The 18,915-nt window shown below is 47.9% G+C and overlaps 1 protein-coding gene and 1 long non-coding RNA gene across 5 annotated transcripts in view; one reads left to right on the top strand and one right to left on the bottom strand.

Moving 5' to 3' along the window:
• ICA1 (islet cell autoantigen 1) overlaps positions 1-18,915 on the top strand; it is a 53,650-nt gene that overhangs the window by 1,148 nt on the left and 33,587 nt on the right. For 3 of the 4 annotated variants that reach the window (XM_072650778.1, XM_072650780.1, XM_072650777.1), the window contains exons 2-5: positions 4,972-5,049; positions 6,588-6,756; positions 12,188-12,260; positions 14,803-14,926. In XM_072650778.1, coding sequence (XP_072506879.1) covers positions 5,033-5,049; positions 6,588-6,756; positions 12,188-12,260; positions 14,803-14,926 — 383 coding nt within the window. In that variant the 5' untranslated portion in view covers positions 4,972-5,032. Of the gene's footprint in view, positions 1-3,498; positions 3,682-4,971; positions 5,050-6,587; positions 6,757-12,187; positions 12,261-14,802; positions 14,927-18,915 lie in introns of those variants that run through there. The other variant, XM_072650779.1, reaches the window with a different exon arrangement.
• On the bottom strand, positions 4,843-5,757 carry LOC140532368 (uncharacterized). The gene is made up of 2 exons (XR_011976473.1): positions 5,436-5,757; positions 4,843-5,351 (listed from the first exon to the last, which is right to left on the bottom strand). It is a non-coding gene; the product is annotated as an uncharacterized lncRNA (long non-coding RNA).

Raw genomic sequence — 18,915 nt, 5'->3', positions numbered from 1 at the left:
TGATCAGTGGCCCCCAGGTCAGTCCCAGTTCTGGTGCCCAAAAGCATCTGGGGTCAAGGCCCAGGGGCTGCAGACTCTGGAATGGTGGGTGGGGCAGGAAGGACGCCTGCTCCCCTGTGTGGTCAAGATTCGCCACCATTTTCAAGAGGGAGAGAGTCTTGGAGCAGGAAGAGGCAGTGATCGTAATAGCCCCAGGGCTAAGGCCTGACCTGCCAATGTGGCCACGGGAGGGAACATAAGGTTCAGGATGTTTTAGGGGAAGGGAATAACCATTTATACAGTTGGTACCACTCCTGGGCTCTATGCCGAGTACTAAACAAATATCTCTTTGGATCCTTACAACACCGCAGGCAGGTTTTACAGGTGAGGAAACTGAGGCAGACAGATGAAGAGACTTACCAAGGTCACACAGCTCAGTCTGGAGGGAAGGTCATCAGGCCAGGAGCAGCCCTTCTCACCCCTCTCCAGCCCAGCCCCAGTAATGACCAGTCACTGAGGCTTGTGACCATGTACTTTTGGAGACCTGGGAGTGGGAGCTGGGCTCAGAGGGGCCCAAACCCTGCAGGGTCTGGAAGAAGACGTGCACCACGGGGTAGGGCAGGGCTTGCTTTTGTGTGAATTGTGTACCCATATGTGCACACACCTGTGCTCACACACTTCATGACATTTTATTCCGGCCTTGAAATGTGCTGACACTTGGCAGTATCTCCTTAGCTGAGCTGATAGGTTGACTGTGATGACCCACATCAGGAATGGGGTACGTGAGAGACAGAGCCGCAGAGAAGCATGCATGTGGGGGCCCACAGCCTCTCACTCTTGGCTGTGGCTCATCTTCTAGTCTGGCTTCACCTATGACTCCGTGGGACTGGAGACTAAGCCAGTGACCTCTAGTTATAGCTGTCAATCTGACAACCTGACAGGTCACCTCCCGCCTCCACACCTTTGCCTACAATGATTTCCCTCCTCACCTCTACCTTGAGGCATCTTCTAGCTCCCTTTAGGGCTCAGCTTACCTGTGCCTCCTAGAGGAAGCCTTCTCACTTCTCCACCTTGGCTGTATCTGGCTTATCAGATGCATGTTCACATGCAGATATTTGTGAATACATAAATATCTTTACACCCGTGTCTGTGCATATATTTTCACACATATAATCAAAGACAAGCTCCTTACAGTCAGGGCATCATTTCTTTATCCCAGGTGTCTCACACACAATAGGTGCTCCATAAATGCTTGTAGTGTGGAATTGGGGGGGGGGGTGGTTACAGCCAGTTAATCCAGTCCTTCTGAAGTAGCCCCCCTAGAATTCAGCTGCCCCACTGGAGGGGAGAGTTTTAGTCTGGCCCCGCCTTCTTTGGGTTGGCCTCTTCAGCCAGCCCTGAGGCAACAAAGGACGATTTGCCGAAGAAGACCATGCCATCAGAGAAATAATGAAATAACTTGCACTTGACTTTGTTGTGAGGGAGGGCTGTGCAGGTCACCAGCCTCACTTCTGCTCCAGAGCCATCTGAATCCAGTGACCAGATATTCATCAGGATGGCTGGAGATGACCCAGGATGAGGCAACTGGGGTTAAGTGACTTGCCCAAGATCACATAGCTAGTGAGTGTCAAGTGTCTGAGGTGAGATTTGAATTCAGATCCTCTTGACTCCTGCACTGGTGCTCCATCCACTGCACCACCTTCCTGCCCCTGGAGGGAGAAAGGCTTGGAAGGGGAGGGCAGGGCACTGGTGGTTGGTCAGAAGATACAGGTGAAAGGTCAAGACTTCCTGAGCATCTCCACTCATCATTGGCACTCACCCCATCGAAGCGTATTAGTACTAACGGGACCCTTAGAGACATCCAGCCTCACAAGGAAAAAGTCCATAAAGGGACAATATTTTGTCCAAGGTCACACAGCTAGGAAGAGGCAGAGCTGGAACTGGAACCCAGGTTCAGCCTTTGACTACTGGTCATTTTAATGGTTAGGGGTCAAATCCCCTTCGTAAAAGGACTTGTTCTGTGAAGTTTGGATTCAAAGGGCCACACTTGAGGACTGCGAGGGCGACACGTGACCTCAGTCAAGGCCGAAGGTTTCCCATCCCTGTATCCCGTGGTCTTGGCAGATGTCAGCTGAGCCCAAATCTTTGTCTTTCCTGTAAGACTGATAGAAGCCCAACTGGGGTCTTGCTGCTCCAACCCTCCCCTGCTCCTGGGCTGCTGCTGATCCAGTGTCAGCTTCAGACGGTGTCATTGTTCACAAACACAGCCCTTGGCTGGTACAGAGGACAATGGGGCTCCAGAGCCTGCCAGGAAGGGAGCGTCCCCCTCGGAGCTCAGGGGACAGAGGATGAACTGTTAGAGAAGCCAAGGCTTGGGGCTGCACATGTGGTGATAGCCAGGAGGATGGTAGAAGTGTCCCAGCTCTGTGCCCATGTTTAGGCAGTGTTCAGATGGGAGGGGGGCTCTTTAAGGGTACTCCATCCCCTCAAAGTGGGGGACCACCTGCCCTTTGAAAGATTCTATAGTTCACTGGACCTGTGATGGTGCTTAGAAACTGTATTCCAGATAGTTTCACATTTCTTTTTTAAAAAATCATGTTATATAAGGAAAAAAAAATGACTAAAAATGAAATTTAGGAAGATTACATAAGATAATTAGGGGTCATAGATAGAGGCCTGGGACTCACAGGGGAGGAATATCCCTCCCCATATGGATCAATACCTGGTCTGGAGCTTCTGTGTAAGAAGCCTGGAGCCCCAAGAGATGAAATGACTTACCCGAAGTCACACAGTCGATCTGTATCAGAGCTGGACTTGATCTCTGGTCTTCTGCTCCCTGTTCACTACACCAGAAGTGTTGGACTTGGGCCCAACACTCTGGGTCAGATTAAAATGTCATCAGGAAATGTTTTTAAAAAGAAATAAAAATGCTATGCAACACAGGTAATGTTAATTTGTAGTTTTCCAAGTCAACATCTGCTCACAGGGATCTGATTGTATTACCATATCATGCTCCCTCTCAAACCTGATAACAAAAATGTATTTTGAAAAAACTGAGATATATTTTTATAGTTTGGGCGTATTTTATTTCTGATTTAATCTTTCATTTAATGTAACTGCTGAAACCCAACATGATGCACCAGCGCAATTTAACAAAAGTGAATTCAGTAAACGTTTGTGATGTCTCTGCTGCTTTACAGACCCCAGGAGAGCAAAGTCAAAAGTGAGGCAATCTCTGCCTTCTGGGAACTTACATTTTCCTGGATGTCTATAGACTGACAGTACATGCAAAGTAAATATATGAAATGCTATGATGGTGAGCCTAGCATCCAGCTGGTCTAGAGGCAGAGCAGCCCAGGAGGCAGCTGGAGCCCCATGGGTATTTGAGCAAGCTTAGAGGGCAGTGGAGGGGAGCCAGGAGCCAAAGGTGCTCTGGGCAGACCATAAGGGCTGGGGAAATGGGAGACATCATTGCTGGGCCCATTATGGGAGGGGGGGGGCGTCATTCATCGTCATTATCCTTGTCATCAACACCAGAGGGTCTGGCTCTCACTTTCCCCTGCCTGATCATGGCCAGGTGGTGGGTAAACTCTCTGGGATTTGGTTTCTTGTTCTGGAAGAATTACTGAAGTGGCCTGCCTGCTTTGCTGGCTGCTCCCTGCATTGGGTCTGCTCAAGAAGTTCTATGGCAGGCCAGGGAAGGTGGGGAATGGCGCAGTTCTGGCTCTCTTGAGTTCCCACTTTTGAGTCTGCCCAGATATAGAAGATGTAGCAACTCTCTACTAGGCTGGCCCCTAAAGTAGTGATGACCCCTCCAAGCTGAGTGATCTCTCCCTCTATAGTGCCCCCCCAAAACCAACTCTCTCCTTCTCCTTCCCACTTCCCTGCCTAATATGAGCTTTAAATTTTGGTCCCTGGACACCTGCAAACAGATTTTCCTTTATATAAGGCTCAGCCACACCATCATCTCTGGAGAGTCTTCCTGGGTTCATCCCCACTGAAAGCCTTCCTCTTCTTCAAATGTTCCTGGAGTAACTTTGGGTCTTCCCTCTGCCCCCACTCTCCTCCCTCATTTCATATACTTTAGTGTGAATGAAATGTTGTGGGAGTCAGTAGAGGCAAGGGAAGTAGGATGTAGGAGGTGCACTGGCCTGAGTAGCTGGGAAGGGGAAAAGGGTTAGGTGCTCCTCATGGCCTGCAACCTTTCCATCTTGGTCTGGATGCCCTTTATTGGTGCAGTCAAGAAGCCACTCCCTTCTTTTCTGCTAGGCTGTATAGAGGCTGGAGAGAGCTGAGAGGCTCTGAGTATCCCAGCTTCCTCTTGGGAGGCAGTGATCAGCCTCTATCAGTGTGGCGCTGACCAGCCTCCTTGCTGGAGTGCAAGTCAGGGACATGTCACCATGAGCCATGGAAATGGCTGTCCCAAAGAAAGAGACACCCAGCTAAGGTAAGAACTTTGAGGCTTGGAAGGGAATGGAGCCTAGGCTATTGTGGCATGCAGGCTGGTTTTCTTTGGCCCCTGGCTCTGATTATTGCTCCCAGTTCAAGGCATGCTGAACCAGGATCCTGGTTCTGTGGCATTACCATTGTTCAGTGCTCCTTTGTGCCCTGCTAAACCAGAGAAAACTGCAGTCACCATGCTCATGAGCTCATGGTCTTCTCTGTCCCCTCCTGAAATTGCCCCTCCACCTTTGAATGCTTCCTCCCACTTTTGCAGAATCCCTTCTCCTCACCCTTCCTCTATCAAGCTGCGGTGAGACTGATCTGGGGCATTCTTTTTCCAATCCACTCCAATAAGCACCATAAAGCACCTACTATGTGCCTCCACACACCCATTCTGGAGATACCCACATAAACTACATCTGCCTTCAAGAAACTTACATTTGACTCTAGTATCCTTACGGGGAAAAGTCTTAGCTCAAAGATTTCTTGTAAACATGTACAAAAATGGATGCCCAGGTGCCTTTCTTACATGGTGTTCCTTCTTTGCAGGTGATGTTCTAATTCCTGAGCATCCCCCTGAATCATCAGCAACGGAAGAACAAAAGGAAACATGGAGGGACACAAATGGTGAGTGACCTTCCTCCTTCTGACCCCAGGTGGTGTGTGGGCAGCCTTTGTGACTCACCCTGCATACAGTCAGACAAGACACCTTGACAAGCACCCACTGTGTGCCAGCCAAGGTGGGGATCCAAATAAAGGCTAAGGCCAGTCCCTGCCTTAGGAGCCTCCAGTCAGATGGGTCATCAGTGAGCAGCCTGGGTCCCAAGGGGCAGCAACCCTTCTTAAGAGGACTTGGTGCTTCCTGGGTTGTCTCTTCTGAGGAAGCTCAGATATCAATGATGGTGTCAGCCCCCTTTTTGAATCACTCTCTGTAAGACATGAAGTAATCAGAGTGATTCCAGTCTCTGATGAAAGCTGGTCTCTTGGTTTTATGGTCCTTCATGAATACTTACCCCCAATTAATCATTCTTAGAAACCTATAGTGAATGAAGCAGGAACAAGCTTATCTAGCTGTCACTTAGGAAGCCCCTGGCAGAGAGGACATGTTGGAAATTCTTACAAAGTTCAGATCTCATTAAGGACAGGCCCAAACCCCTTGTTGTCTGAAATGTGAAACAGCAAAGGCATTTTGTTGGTGTCTTCCAAGAAATATCCACATAGAATGGTTCATTCTAAAGGACAGATAGGTCTCTGGTCTCCTTGCCTACCCTGACTTCAGTGACCAAACAGTTTCTGATTGTTCCAGACTGCTTTCCTAAGCCAATGGGATCACATGCCCTTGTAACCTAGACAGCCAGTGTCTGGCTTGTCTGGAGTCAACTTAGGAAGTTGGGGTTCACTGATCAGGTGTGATCTGAGGGACAGGGTTGAGGGCCCAGACAGCCTGAGGGAAGAAAGGGGGCACTGAGCAGCTGGCAGATTAAAGACTCCAAGAAGGGAGTAAAGAGGGAAGACCAGAGGGGGTTCTATCCAGAGATCATCCTGCCATCAGCCATGTCCATTGGCATGCTGCCGCAGCCTGTCTTCTCAGGATCTAACTATGGAATTTTCTTTTCCATATCTATTGACATATTTTTGAAAGAATGTTTTTCAGGATACTCTCCCTTAGGGAATGACATACTGTCCATTATTTTTGTTCAATTTAAAGTCCCTTGCAGGTTTGATTATTAAAATATGAAATTCTTAGACATCTTACCTTTCCCCCTACATGTCAATCTTCTGTTATCTAGTCATCATCCCCTGAGTGTCAGAGACAATGACAGGAAGAAGAGACCATTGGGCTTGGAGTTCAGAGATGTGGGTTCTAATCCTGGCTTTGCCACCAAGTAGCCAACCTGGGAGCATTACATCTCTGGGGGTCCTAGGCTTGGTCTCTGAGGTCCAGTACGGTGTTCAAGCTTGGACCTAAGTCTCATGTTGAAATGTCATTTTTAAAAAGACTGACAAATATGGAAACACATCTTTTCATGCTAGTCAAATAACATGCTAGGACAGTACTTCCTGCCTAGCCCAGAGCTGTTGTTGGCAAATGAAGGCATCCGACGCATCCCAGAAATTCCCTCCAAGCTTCCTCCCCCTTGTAACTGTTCACATGTCCTTGGCAGCTACTCTAGGGAATTGTATGACCAATACGCCCAAAGTCAAGACAAGTCAGTGGTGAATAAGATGCAGCAGAAGTATTGGAAAACGAAGCAAGCCCTCATCAAGGCGACAGGCAAGAAGGAAGACGAGCATGTCGTGGCCTCCGACGCAGACCTGGATGCCAAACTGGAGGTAGGGGGGTGCTCCCTGGCGACCCCAGGGTGCACACAACTCACATGTAGTCCCAACTGTAGTGGGCACAACACAGCCTGAATATGTTCACTCCATGGGCTCTCTCCCCTGACTGGTCTCTACATATCTAGGAAGTACATTGAGAGGACAAATGAGGCCCAGATGATTAACCTTCCAAGGACTGAACCACCTTCATCCCCTCCCTTCCCCCCACAAATCAGGACCATGCTCTGTACGAAATCCCAGAATGGGGAGACGGCAGACCATCACCCTGGAACAGGGCAGGCTCTGGCTCAGTTTTCAGAAAGAAGGTGCACTCACATGAATTTCTAGCAAAGCTTTAGGATGGATGATAGGAGCAATAACTCTGATGATAACAGTAATTACCACCATTTACAAAGTGCTTTAAGATGTGCTAAGCACTTACAGTTAATGTCTCATTTCATCCTCACAACAAGCATGGGAGGTAGGTGTTATTATCCCCATTTTCCAGTTGAGGAAACTGAGGCAGACAGAAGTTAAGTGACTTGCCCAGGAGCCACAGCTACTAAGTGTCTGAGGTAGGATTTGAACTCAGGTCTTCCTGACTTCAGGCCCAGTCCTCTGTGCATAGGGTTCCCCCTAGCTGCCATATAGGGCAGAGGGTTGGCGAGCACTTGGAAGGAAAGGTAATGAATGATCCCCTGGTCTCAGTTTAGGTCCCATCAAGATGGTCACAATTTGATTGAATTGAGCTGACTTGATGGAGAGCCCCGCCATGGGCATAGGCTTGTGGTCCCTTTGAGTACTCTAGGGTGGAAAGATACAGCCCTGCCCTCAGCAGCCCTCTGGTATAAATAGGGTGTGTGAGACATGCCATTGACTTGGGGCAAGACAAGGCAGTAGGATGGGGTGAGGGCAGAGGAAAGGACGGCAGGCAACTGGGGGAGGGAAGATAGCTTCCAAAGGAGGGGACACCCAGGCCAGGCCTTCAGGGGAAAGAGGATCTCCACAGGCAGAGATGTGTAGGGTGAGGGGGGTTGGCAGCAAGGGAGACTGAGGAAGAGCCAGGAGTTCAGGTGGACCAGAAATTGGAGTAGGGTAAAGGGATGATGGGTCATGACATAGAGGTCTTGTGGAGCTGTATTGGGGAGGGCCTGAACACCAGGCTATGGCCATGGTGGGCTCACTCTCAGAGGTCTTTGAACAAGGGAGTGACCTGGTCAGATCTGTGCTTTAGCATGGTTATCCTGACAAGTGACAAGTGTGCCAAGAACAGACTGTGAAAGAAACAAGAGCCTGGGAGCCCAGGGAGGAGACAAGGATGTCTGTCTATCCAAGATGATCCCAGTGAGGTAACAGCCATGTGAGTGGAGAGAAGGGGACAATGTGAGCAAGGTTGTGGAAATGGAAAAGATGAGACAGAGACAGAGAAAGGAGGAGAGAGAGATAAAGAAGGAGAGAGAGATGGAGAGGAGACAGACAGACACAGAGACTTACAGAGAGAGACAGAGACAGAGAGACAGACAGAGATGAAAATGAGAAAGAGAGACAGACACAAAGACTGACAGAAAGGAGAGAACATTGATTAAGTGCGCCCTATATGCCAGGCACTATTAAGTGCTGAAGAGACCCTACAAGGAAAGAAATGCCTCTAGCTCTCAAAGAGATGATATTCTAATGGGGAGCTGGAAAGGGGGGGGACAGACTGAATCGTGAAGGCAGGTTGGGGGTTGGGTGGCCACCAAGGGGATGGAGCATGCACAGTGTGGTTTCTGATGCTACAGAGGTTCCAAGCAGGGAGTCATAAATCACAGAATGGTCCCCTGGGGCCAAGATGGAAATAGAACAGGCCTGAGCCAGACCAAGAGAGTGTAATTGGATTGGGGTTAGAATACAGACTAAAGTGGTAAATTTGGGAGGAGCTGACCCTGTCGTGTGGACACTTAACCACATCTTTCCTGACTACATTGTGGGGGAGAGGGAGAATAGTGGTCAGGATGATGCCCCCGCTTGGGTGATTCATGGATGAGGAACACTTTTAGCTGAAGAGTTCTGATGATAGCGGTTGTTGACTTGAATGGAGGTCACTAGACCTCCAAATGGAGCTCTGTCCTTGGTCCTGCCCTGGTAAACATTATTATCCATGCTTTGGATAAAGGTGCTTCTAAGTTTGTGGCTAACACACAAGGTGGGGGGGGATAGCCAGTGCCTCAGAGGACAGAATTAAGATTCAGAGACATCTCAAGAGGCTAATATGTTGTTCTAGAACCCACAAGATGTTCTCCAATAGGGATAAATATAAAGTCTTACCCTTGTGTTCAAGAAGTCAGTTGTACAGGGTAAGGAAGTCAGTTCCTATGAAAAAGACCTGAGAGTTCCAGTTGACTTCTCCCTTCACAGAAGTCAGTGACAGGAGGTAGTGGCCAGAAAAATCAAATGGTTTAGGCCATGTTTCATGGCTGTCTATGTCCAGAGAGCTAGAGGAGATACTCCTGTTCTGGAGAACACAGTTGAGTTCTGGGCATCACATTCTCCACGGGACATTGAAATAACTTTTAGAGCATAGGAGAAGGGTGAAGGGCTGTGAGCCATGTTGTTTGTGAGGGATAGTTGAGAGATGAGATATCTTCAAACATTTGTGAACAGGTCCTGTGCCTCAGCGGTTCAAGGGCCAGCCAGACCAGGATTCATGCTCTGCACTTACTGCACTCACTGGTTCAGGCAAGTCACAAACTCTCAGACCATGAGTCAAAATCAAAAACAATATAAGATCCCAAGTCATGCAGAAAGACTTAGGAAAGCACATGTTAACCTCATCAGTGTCACTGAAGAATATTTCCCCTCACACTATAGAGCTCCCTCCAGCATCTGCTCCAGGCACCTCCACAAGACTGTTGCTAAGGGGCTCCCCTTCCTGGAGGAGGGAGTTTTCTGTCCTGAGGGGTTCCATACATGGAGGAAATTACGGGCCAGTCCCTTCCCCTTCTCCTCAGTTAGAAGAGGGTTTGTTATATCCCAGAGTTATGTGAAAAGTGTTCCATAAATTCATCCCAGCACTTACAATCTGGGGGTAGGGGGTGCTGTCAGGATGGACAGCAAAGTGCCCCAAGGTGGGTTCCAATCTCAGGCTCTACATCTTCCACCTGCTTTCTCCATACCCCCTCTATATTTCCATCTCCTGAGAGGTGAGGGCAAAAAGGGGGCTAAGAGCACTTATCAAGTACCTACTGTATACCAGCCCTTAAGCCAAGTGCTATCCTATTTTTCTCACACACACACACACACACACACACACACACACACACACACACACACACACACCCCCATACACCCTGTGTTTCCCTCTGGGCTCCCAAATGCTGCTACCAGTCCTGTCCTGCTTTTATGTGACTCCCAGGCAGCAGATCATTGTCTAAGGATGAGTATGAGGACCACAAGTAAGCTGACCATCTGCACTAGGGAAAAGAACATCCACATTGTGAAATCACAGATTGTCGAGGGACTGGAGTATTACAGTCATTTGCCTTGTAATTAGTTCTTAAAACTCCTTCTTAAAAACACCTCTTAAAAATACTTGGTCATATATATTTCTTCATAATATTGCAGACTGGAAAGAAGCTGTTGGTCTACTGCCCACAAGTGTTGGCTAAAAATCAGTGGTTCTGTGTGATTTTTTAAGGGGCCAGGGACATAACCCTCACTTTCAGAGTCTTCCCTCTTCAATTACTAGTGTGTGAGGTCAGGGATTGGTGTTTTAGTCCTTTTTCTTAAGGTCTTCAATCTTGTTAAATACAAATTCCCTTGAGAAGGAGGTAAAACTATGATTATAATCAATCAGTCATTTACACTGTAGTGTGAATGAGCTTTAAGGAGCAGGTTATAGAGTGTGAGGCTATTGGGTACCTTGGAAGAGGGAGGAGGGGACAAAGGCAAGCAGAGAATAGTCAAGGACGAGGCTGAACCATTTCCAACATCCCTGAGTTGGCATTGGCTATTGATTTGTTGAGTCTTTTCGATTGTATCCAACTCTTCCCCTCGCCCCCATCTGGGGTTTTCTTGGCAAAGATGCCGGAGTAGTTTGCTGTTTCCTTCTCCAGCTCATTTCACAGATAAGGAACTAAAGCAAATGGGGTAAGTGACTTGCCCAGGATCACCCAGCTAGTAAATGTCCATAGGTACACAAATGCCAAAAGTAGACTCACAAGAGATTTTTATAACCTCCTACTGTGTGCCACACACCATGCTAGCTTGGAGGATACAAGAAGTTCCATCAGAAGTCCTTATCTTCCAGGAGTTTATATAGAAAATGGAAAGGGTAAACATCAAGGACTCTAAGGGCTATCCAGAGAGTCCAGATTTGCACACTGGAGCCAAGTGACCAGTGGGGTGCCTGAATTTATTACTTTTCCTCACGACACTTCAGCACATGAAGGGCAAAGCTTTATTAAGGGGCTCCTGTGCAGCCACTGCTGGTCTGTTTAGCATAGTGTTTAACTGAAAATTCATTCTTTAAATAAACCAGCACTTTAGTAAATAACATAGAGGCCAGACCCTTGAACTACCAATGACCATCCAGAGTCTGTCTTACCAAAGTGCTGACTATCTGGTGCCTTCCTCTGCATTTCAGCTCTTGTGCAGTTGGGGGAGAGGGGACAGGGATGGAAGAGGGGAGGGAGGGGATCAGGGAGAGCCCTGGGGCTGCACTGAGGCAGGGAGCTGTCTCCACCCATGCAGACTGACCCACCTGTATTAAAATTCAGCGTCACTTGCCTGGGGACATTTAGAACTTTAGTGACTGGCCCAAGGTTCTTAAATAACCCCAGTCTTTGTAACCCAGAGGCTGCCTCTATATAAAGAAAATAATGATCACCATTTAGAAATCTCTGTGGCTCTGTACTGTGACTCAGAGAGGCACTGCTTACCACCCTTCCCCACCCAGTATCACAGTCTCTGGTGCCACAAAAGTCCTGATGTTATTGAGAAAGTCAGAGGAAGTCTCTGGAGCCTGGGCAGTAGTCAGATGGGTCACAGGGCAGGTCAGTGTCCCCTCCCCCTTTAACCCAGGCTCTGCAACTGAGGCTTCAGTGTTCACTGCCCTGTAACCATTAGGCTCCCTAGCTCTTCTGGTCTTTGTTCTTTCCTTCCCACATGGTATCACTCCCTCCTCGCTTTGAACATGTCCAGAGACCTTCAGGGTTTATCCTGCTGCCACCAGCTGGCACTCACTCTGCCTTTGCCCCCTGCCTCCATCCTTCTCCCCTCACAAAGGGGCTGGAGAAAGGGTGAGGTGATTGCTGCCAAACCCCCTGAGTGCCTGCTCTGAGTGTTTGGGGAAGAATCATACTCATGGAAACATCTCAACAGTAAGATCTGCAGTCCTGTAGGGGAGGGAGCCCCATGGTGCCCCTGGGTCCCAGCATGTGAAACCCTCTCCTTGTGTTTGCTTCAGCTGTTCCACTCTATCCAGAGGACGTGTATGGAGCTCCTCAAAGCCATTGAACTCTATCAGAAGAGGATTTGCTGTAAGTATGCCAGTGACCTTCAGACTACTGGGCCTCCTATATGAGAGTGGTGAGACCCCTGTCTTGGGTGTGGGTAAGATCTTCATCAGGTACCAAGATTCACATCTTGTAGTGATCCATGGGCCTCCAATGTGAGAGTGGTGAGACCCCTGTCTTGGGTGTTGGTAAGATCCTCATCAGGGACTGAGATTCACATCTTGTAGTGATCCCTGACTTTGCTTTATGTGTCACTGACAAAACAAATCCCACTTTCCTCACCAGCTCTGTGGTTTTTATTGCACAATTTTGCATAGCATGGGTAATTTTTTTTTGGACAGAGAATGGCAGGGTAATCATTTGCCAGGTGACTTGCCAAAGGTCACACAGCTAGTAAGTGTCAAGTGTCACATTTGAGCTGAAGTCCTCCTGACTCCAGGGCCAGTGTTCACTGTACCACCTAGCTGCCCCTAGCACGGGTGATTTTTAAGGAATACATATATTAAGTTATTCTAGAACTGACTGTATCATCATATTTTATCTTCACAACAATCAAGGGAGGTAATTACCATTATTATCCTCATTTTACAGATGAGGAAACTGAGGCAGAAGTTAAGTGACTTGCTCAGGGTCACACGGCAAGAAAACGTCTGAGGCCAAATTTGAACTCCAGACTAACTTGAGGCTAGCACTCTGTCTATCCACTGAGCTACCTAGAAAAAAGAAGACAAAGTCTTCTACATATAATCACACAAAATAAATTCTGCCATTGGTCATATTTCAAATATATGTGTATGCACATATATACATATATAGTGTTTATGTGTATATGTGTGTTTATATGTATATGTGTGGTGTGTGTATTATATGTGTTTGCATGTATATGAACGTGTACCCATGTGTGTGCACCTCAGTCTTCACCACTTTCTCAATAGATGGGTCACATATGTCATGGCTGCACCTCTGGAATCTTAGCTGATCATTGAGTTCATTCTAGTTCTCGAGTCTTTCAAAGTTGTCTTTCCTATCAGGGTTATTTTTGTGAGCGTTATTCTGGTTCTGCTCACTTCACTCTGTATCAGTTCATAAAAGTCTTCCCAGGGTTTCTCGGAATCTCTCCTTTCCTTATTTCTTATAGCAGAACAATGTTCCATAGGATTAGCATACCAGAACTTGTCCAACTAGTCCTCATTTGATGGGAACCCCTTTCATTTCCAGTTCTTTGACATCACAAAAGAGTTACTACCAATATTTTTGTACATGTGGGTCCTCTCCTCTTTTCATGGTCTCTGTGGGGCTCAGTTCTAGCATCAGTGTTGCTGGGTCAAAGAGTCTGCCCAGTTTAGGAACTCTGGGGCCACAGTTCCAAATTCTTTCCAGAATGGCCAGACTAATCCATAGCTTCACTAACAGTGTGCTAATGTCCCTGTTTTCCCACAGCCCCTCCACAGTTTTTCATTATCTTTTTTTTAATCCTTTGCACCAATCTGATGGCACAAGGAGGAACCTCAGGGTTGCTCTAATTTGCATTTCTCTACTTATTAGTCATTTGGAGCATTTTTCATGTCTCTTCATAGCTTGGATTTCTTGCTTTGAGAACTGCCAGTTCATAGTTTGTGACAATTTATCAACTGGGGAATGGCTCTTGTTCTTATAAATCTGAATTGAGTGATTTTATATCCTTTGGAAATATAGTTAGTCACATCTCCTGATGAGCTAAGGCTGTGCCTGTTTGAGCCCTGGAGCTCTTCCTTGGAAGACAAATGGGGAGAGATGCTCTTTTGGAAATTCTCTTGTTGACAGATGCTTGGCCTTTGACAGGGGCACAGGTATGTGTGTATGTATGTATGTATTTATGTATGGTGAGAGAGAGGGAGAAAGAGAGAGAGAGAGGAAGAGAGAGAGAGAGAGAGAGAGAGAGAGAGAGAGAGAGAGAGAGAGAGAGAGAGAGAATGAGCATGGAATCATCATTTTTACTTGGTAAACTAAGATCAAGATCAGTTGATCACAAAAGGTCCTATCTAGAAAAGTTCACCCTGACTGCTAATACATCTATTAAAGGCCAGTGTGTGTGGGTGTGTAAGTTCAAGGAATCTTGCCCCAAATTGGATGCTATAAATAGAAAACAACAGAAAAGCTGAATGTGGGGGTGAGGGTGATAGCAGCTATGCTAGTGCCAGGCCAAGGAGGCCCAGGAGCCCCACCAGCTGTGGCCAAGAACCCCACAGCTGTGTCGAGGAGCTGGGCCCAACCTGGGCAGGGTTGGCATTCAGGTAAAGATGAAACACTGGAGCTTGGTTACCTGTCAGCATAGGGCCTGTTTTAGAGCTTCAGTAGCCATGTCCCCAGTTCCCTGACAGTTATGAATTTCTCCTCCTTGGTCTCTGAGCTCTCATCCTGCAGATGGAAGAGCTGTCTGAGAATTCTCTGGGGCTGGGGATGGGGGGTGAGGTTGGAGGGGATTGCTCTGTATCTTCACACTCTCTCTAAAGAGGGCCTTGTTCTTGCCCCCCCACCTGCTTGGGAATCCTCATTCTGCCCCTTGCCCCTCCTCTTTTCTCTCCAGTTCTGTCACAAGAAGAGAGTGAGCTGGGGAGGTTCCTTCGCTCCCAGGGCTCCCAGGACAAAACGCGAGCAGGGAAGATGATGCAGGCCACAGGGAAGGCACTGTGCTTCTCCTCTCAGCAAAGGTGAGCTGCTTTCCTTCTCAACATACTCTCTGAGTAGGTGCATGCGTGTGTGTGTGCTCACAATTCTAGGCCTTCAGAAGCAGAGGCTTATGTCGATCAGGAGCGATCTTAGCATCTGCTCCAGAGCTCATGTATGTCCCTACTCAGAGTAAACTCTGGAAGATTGTCCAGCTGGAGGCCAGGTCTTCACAGATGTGGGTCAAAGGGATCCCCACAACCCCTCAAGGTAACAGTGTACACAATGGATACAGGATGGCTTTTATTCCACCCTTAGAAAATTCTCAGGAGGTGCTAAAGAATACAAGAAAAGGCCCTTAAAGGCTTCTGAGTAGCCATGACTAATCTTCCTCCTTTCCTTGTTTTATTATTATTTTCAGACAAAAATGTAACTCTTCCCTCTCACCTACAACTTATCCCCTTCCCTCTCTCCCACTGAGAAAGCAAGAGAAACAAAATCCCTGTCCAGCCATGTCCAGGCCAGCGCAGCAGACTGCCACGCTGGCCACATCACTGTAGCTTGCCTCAGCCTTCCCCCGCTAGCCTGGGCTGGGCACCCGGTTCCATCGCGGACCCATAAACTGTGGACACAGATATCCCCCTCTTCTGTGGTTCTCCCTTTCTTCAATGTCCCCAAGTCCTTCAGACTCATGGTGCCACCCCCCCCCCCCCACATTGTTTGGACTCCAGCTGGGAAGGAAGCCACATGGAGGCATCTAGACTAGACCAATCCCACTCTCAGCTTTGCTGTGTTCCTTCTCAGGATCCCTTTGAAGCAATGTAAAAGAGGGCTGAGTTCTTCATGAAACCACCTTTCATAGACCAGCCCAGAGAGCCTCTCCCAATAGGTCATCCCAGCACAGTGGGAGCCAACCCCCACTGGTGTTACTCAAGCCTCCAGTAAGTGTCCAGGGCTGGTCCAACACTCCAAAGGAAGATAGAATCAGACCCAAACCCAGGCTCACTATCCCGAGGCTCCTCCATTAGTTGATCCAGGAATTCCCTTAATAAAAATGGTTCACTTAAGGAATCTTCCCTGTGCCCTTATCCCATGGACCAGAAAGCTGCCCTCAGTCACTGGAGGGAGCTGCCTGGCTTCCAGATTTCTGAGTAAAAACTGTGTCTGATTTTTCTAACTGCCTGTTTCTTCATTAAATGACCTCTATTTAAACAAAAGGGAAATTGGGGAAGTGAAGCATTTCTTATCCTAGAACTAGGCTCAGATTTAGTCCATTATTGTTACTAGCAATCAGCCTAGGCCCATTAACTCAAGGATTTGACCAGGAGACAGAATTGAGTGCCCTGCGTGCCTCCGGTGACCCACAGAGCATTCAGAATGTATACCTGTCCCACCACCCAGAAAGTCCTTTCATCCAGGACACACCTTCACCAAGATGGAGACTGTGATTCTGCTGCCACTGACCTAGGGCTGCCCCTAAGAGGATGGGGAGGTCTGACCTCCAAGACCATCACATAGGAACGTGCATTGGTCGGGCCAAGACAAATGTGGACCAGTGAAGACAGAGGCTTGTCCAAGCCTGCATGGTAGAGCCATAATGAGCTGCCTGAAGTAAACTGACCCACATCATGTTGGGCCCCTTTTGGAGGCTTTCTGGCAAAGCCTACCTCTCTTTCTCCCAGTAATCTTCCCTTCTTAGGAGACTTAGAAAGCGCCAGGTAGCCTGGAATTCCCAAAGCATTTTCATGTTTTTGGGCCACAAAGAAATAGGATGGAAGGGGTTGCCCCAAGGGGTTACGCTGCCTTGGGCTACACCACCTGATTGTTCAGGAGTCTCCCTCTGGGGTTGTCCAGGGCTTCAGTGTCTGGATGTGGAATGAAGGTGAAAAGGGGGCCACCCCCCCATCCCACTTTAGGTGATTTCACCTTCATGCTGGACACTGCAGCTTTGCTGAGGTTTTGTTTCTTCTGTTTTAATAACAAAATCAAAAAGTCATTCGGTCAATAAGCATCGGTCAAGTGCTTTCAATGTGCTGGACAAAGTCTTGGGGACCGACAAGAGCCCGGTAAGTCCGTGCCCTCCAGTGGTGTAGAGCTTGATGGGGAGATCACAAACAAACCCATCTTTACAACCCATAGAAGGATAAATAGGAAGAAAGGAAGAGAGAAGTCTCGGGAGTTAAGAGACTTGAGAGGCTTCCTGTACAAGATCAGAGTCTGGCCGGGACATGAAGGAAACTGAGTGTTCTGGATTTCAGGCTGAATTAAAAAAAAAAAAACTACACTAGATTGCCCTAGGGAGACCTTAGGAACAGACCTGTTTTGTGAACTGGCAAAAACTTTTGCCAGAATAATAACACCGAGGTGAAGGCCTTAAGAAGCCCCAGATTCTGAATTCTGCTCCCCCAGGAAGGGTCACAAAGCACACCAACAGATGAACTCTGGCTTCAGCTGGTCCAGGGAAATTGTCCAGGCTCAGGAGAAAGGGCCAGTCAAAACTCCAGGATGGAGAAGGGCCAATGAATGCTCCAGGATTCTTTGGGCATCGACTCGACGGACAGGCTGACAACCTCTCTGGTGTTTCATGAGAAATGGTTATTCACAGAATCACATCTCCAGAGCCAGACAGGTCTGGGTGACCATCTAGCCTCACCCTCTCATTTACGTGGGAAAAAATTGAGGCCCAAAAGGTTAAATGACTTGCCTGCAATCCTACTGGCAGTTGCCACCAGAAATGGCATTTGGACCCTGCTTCCAAATTGTCCTCTCCCTCCAAATCTGGCTCCTTTTCCACTTCCCCGTGTATGTTAAAGTTGAAACAGACATTTGTGTAAGACTTTGTCACCTGATCATCATGATTACATAGCTGTGCGGTTGGCGCTGATTGGGGGGCAAGAATCCAACATTCCATTGGGACATATGTGATGCAGTTATGGACTGGTGCCATTGAACCTTTGAAAGTGACTGGTGAGATCCCAGGTGCAGTGGCCACTCCCAGAGGTCTTAAAACTCAAATGGAAAAGCTGGCCACGCCACAATGCTATTGCCCATGACCAAAGGGGGTCATTTGCCCACCCCAAGTCCTGGGTGTTGTGCCCACAGAAGTCACATCCTTTCCACCTGACATGGACCAGTCGAGGTGAGCTGACTCCATCCACACTGGCACCAAGGCCGGGGCCCTCTATGCTGAAAGTGATTTGGGCTCTTGTGTGGGCATTTTACTCTGCTCTCCCGAGACTTCATGGAGAAAAACAAACACTCACTCTCAATGTGGTTCAGACAAAGATGTCTGTCTTTCCCTTTTGTGCCAATGTCCCTGGGAAAGAGTGGTTTGTTTGTCCTACATCCATAAGTAATATTTCTTCACCCCATAAATGAAATCAACAGGAGATCCCTTCCATTTAGTGTGGCCTCTAGTGACATAGAGGAAGCATTTACTAAATGCTTAGTATGTGAACTAAAAATAACAATACAAAAAATCAGGCAGGCCCTGCCCTCAAGGAGATTAAGAGTTTGGTGGGGAAAGATGGCCTAACACAGGGGACTGGACAGCAGAGGTGAGGACCGTCTGGGCTGTGCTGCACCCGGAACACCTCTGGCCCCGGACTGGCACTCATCTCCTTCCTAACATACATACACACACATATACATACACACCACACACACACACATACATACATACACTACACACACATACACACACACACACACACACACACACACTCTCAGGAATGCTTTTTACCCTGTGTTTCTTCTCCCCAATAACTGGAATAGGAGATTTCCCAAAGGCTCCTACCTGGTCAGAGTCCGAAGAGGGACCGAGGTGTCTGGGTCTCTTTGATCTAAATCTAAACATCAGGTTTGGGGGGGAATGGTGACAGCCCAAACCAGAATGCCAGATGTTGTTGGAAGCCAGTGTAGTAGAAAGAGCCTTAGTACTGGAGGGAAGAGAACTGGATACAAAACTAACTCCCTTCTGTCTATGTGAATAAGTGACTCAGCTTGCTCTGCCTGTAAAATGGGGGTGATCCTC

Source organism: Notamacropus eugenii, chromosome 3 (genome assembly GCF_028372415.1).
Source record: "Notamacropus eugenii isolate mMacEug1 chromosome 3, mMacEug1.pri_v2, whole genome shotgun sequence".
Classification (NCBI taxonomy): domain Eukaryota; kingdom Metazoa; phylum Chordata; class Mammalia; order Diprotodontia; family Macropodidae; genus Notamacropus; species Notamacropus eugenii.
The sequence above is the reverse complement of the archived record's forward strand: the minus strand, read 5'-3'. Positions and strand labels throughout refer to the sequence as shown.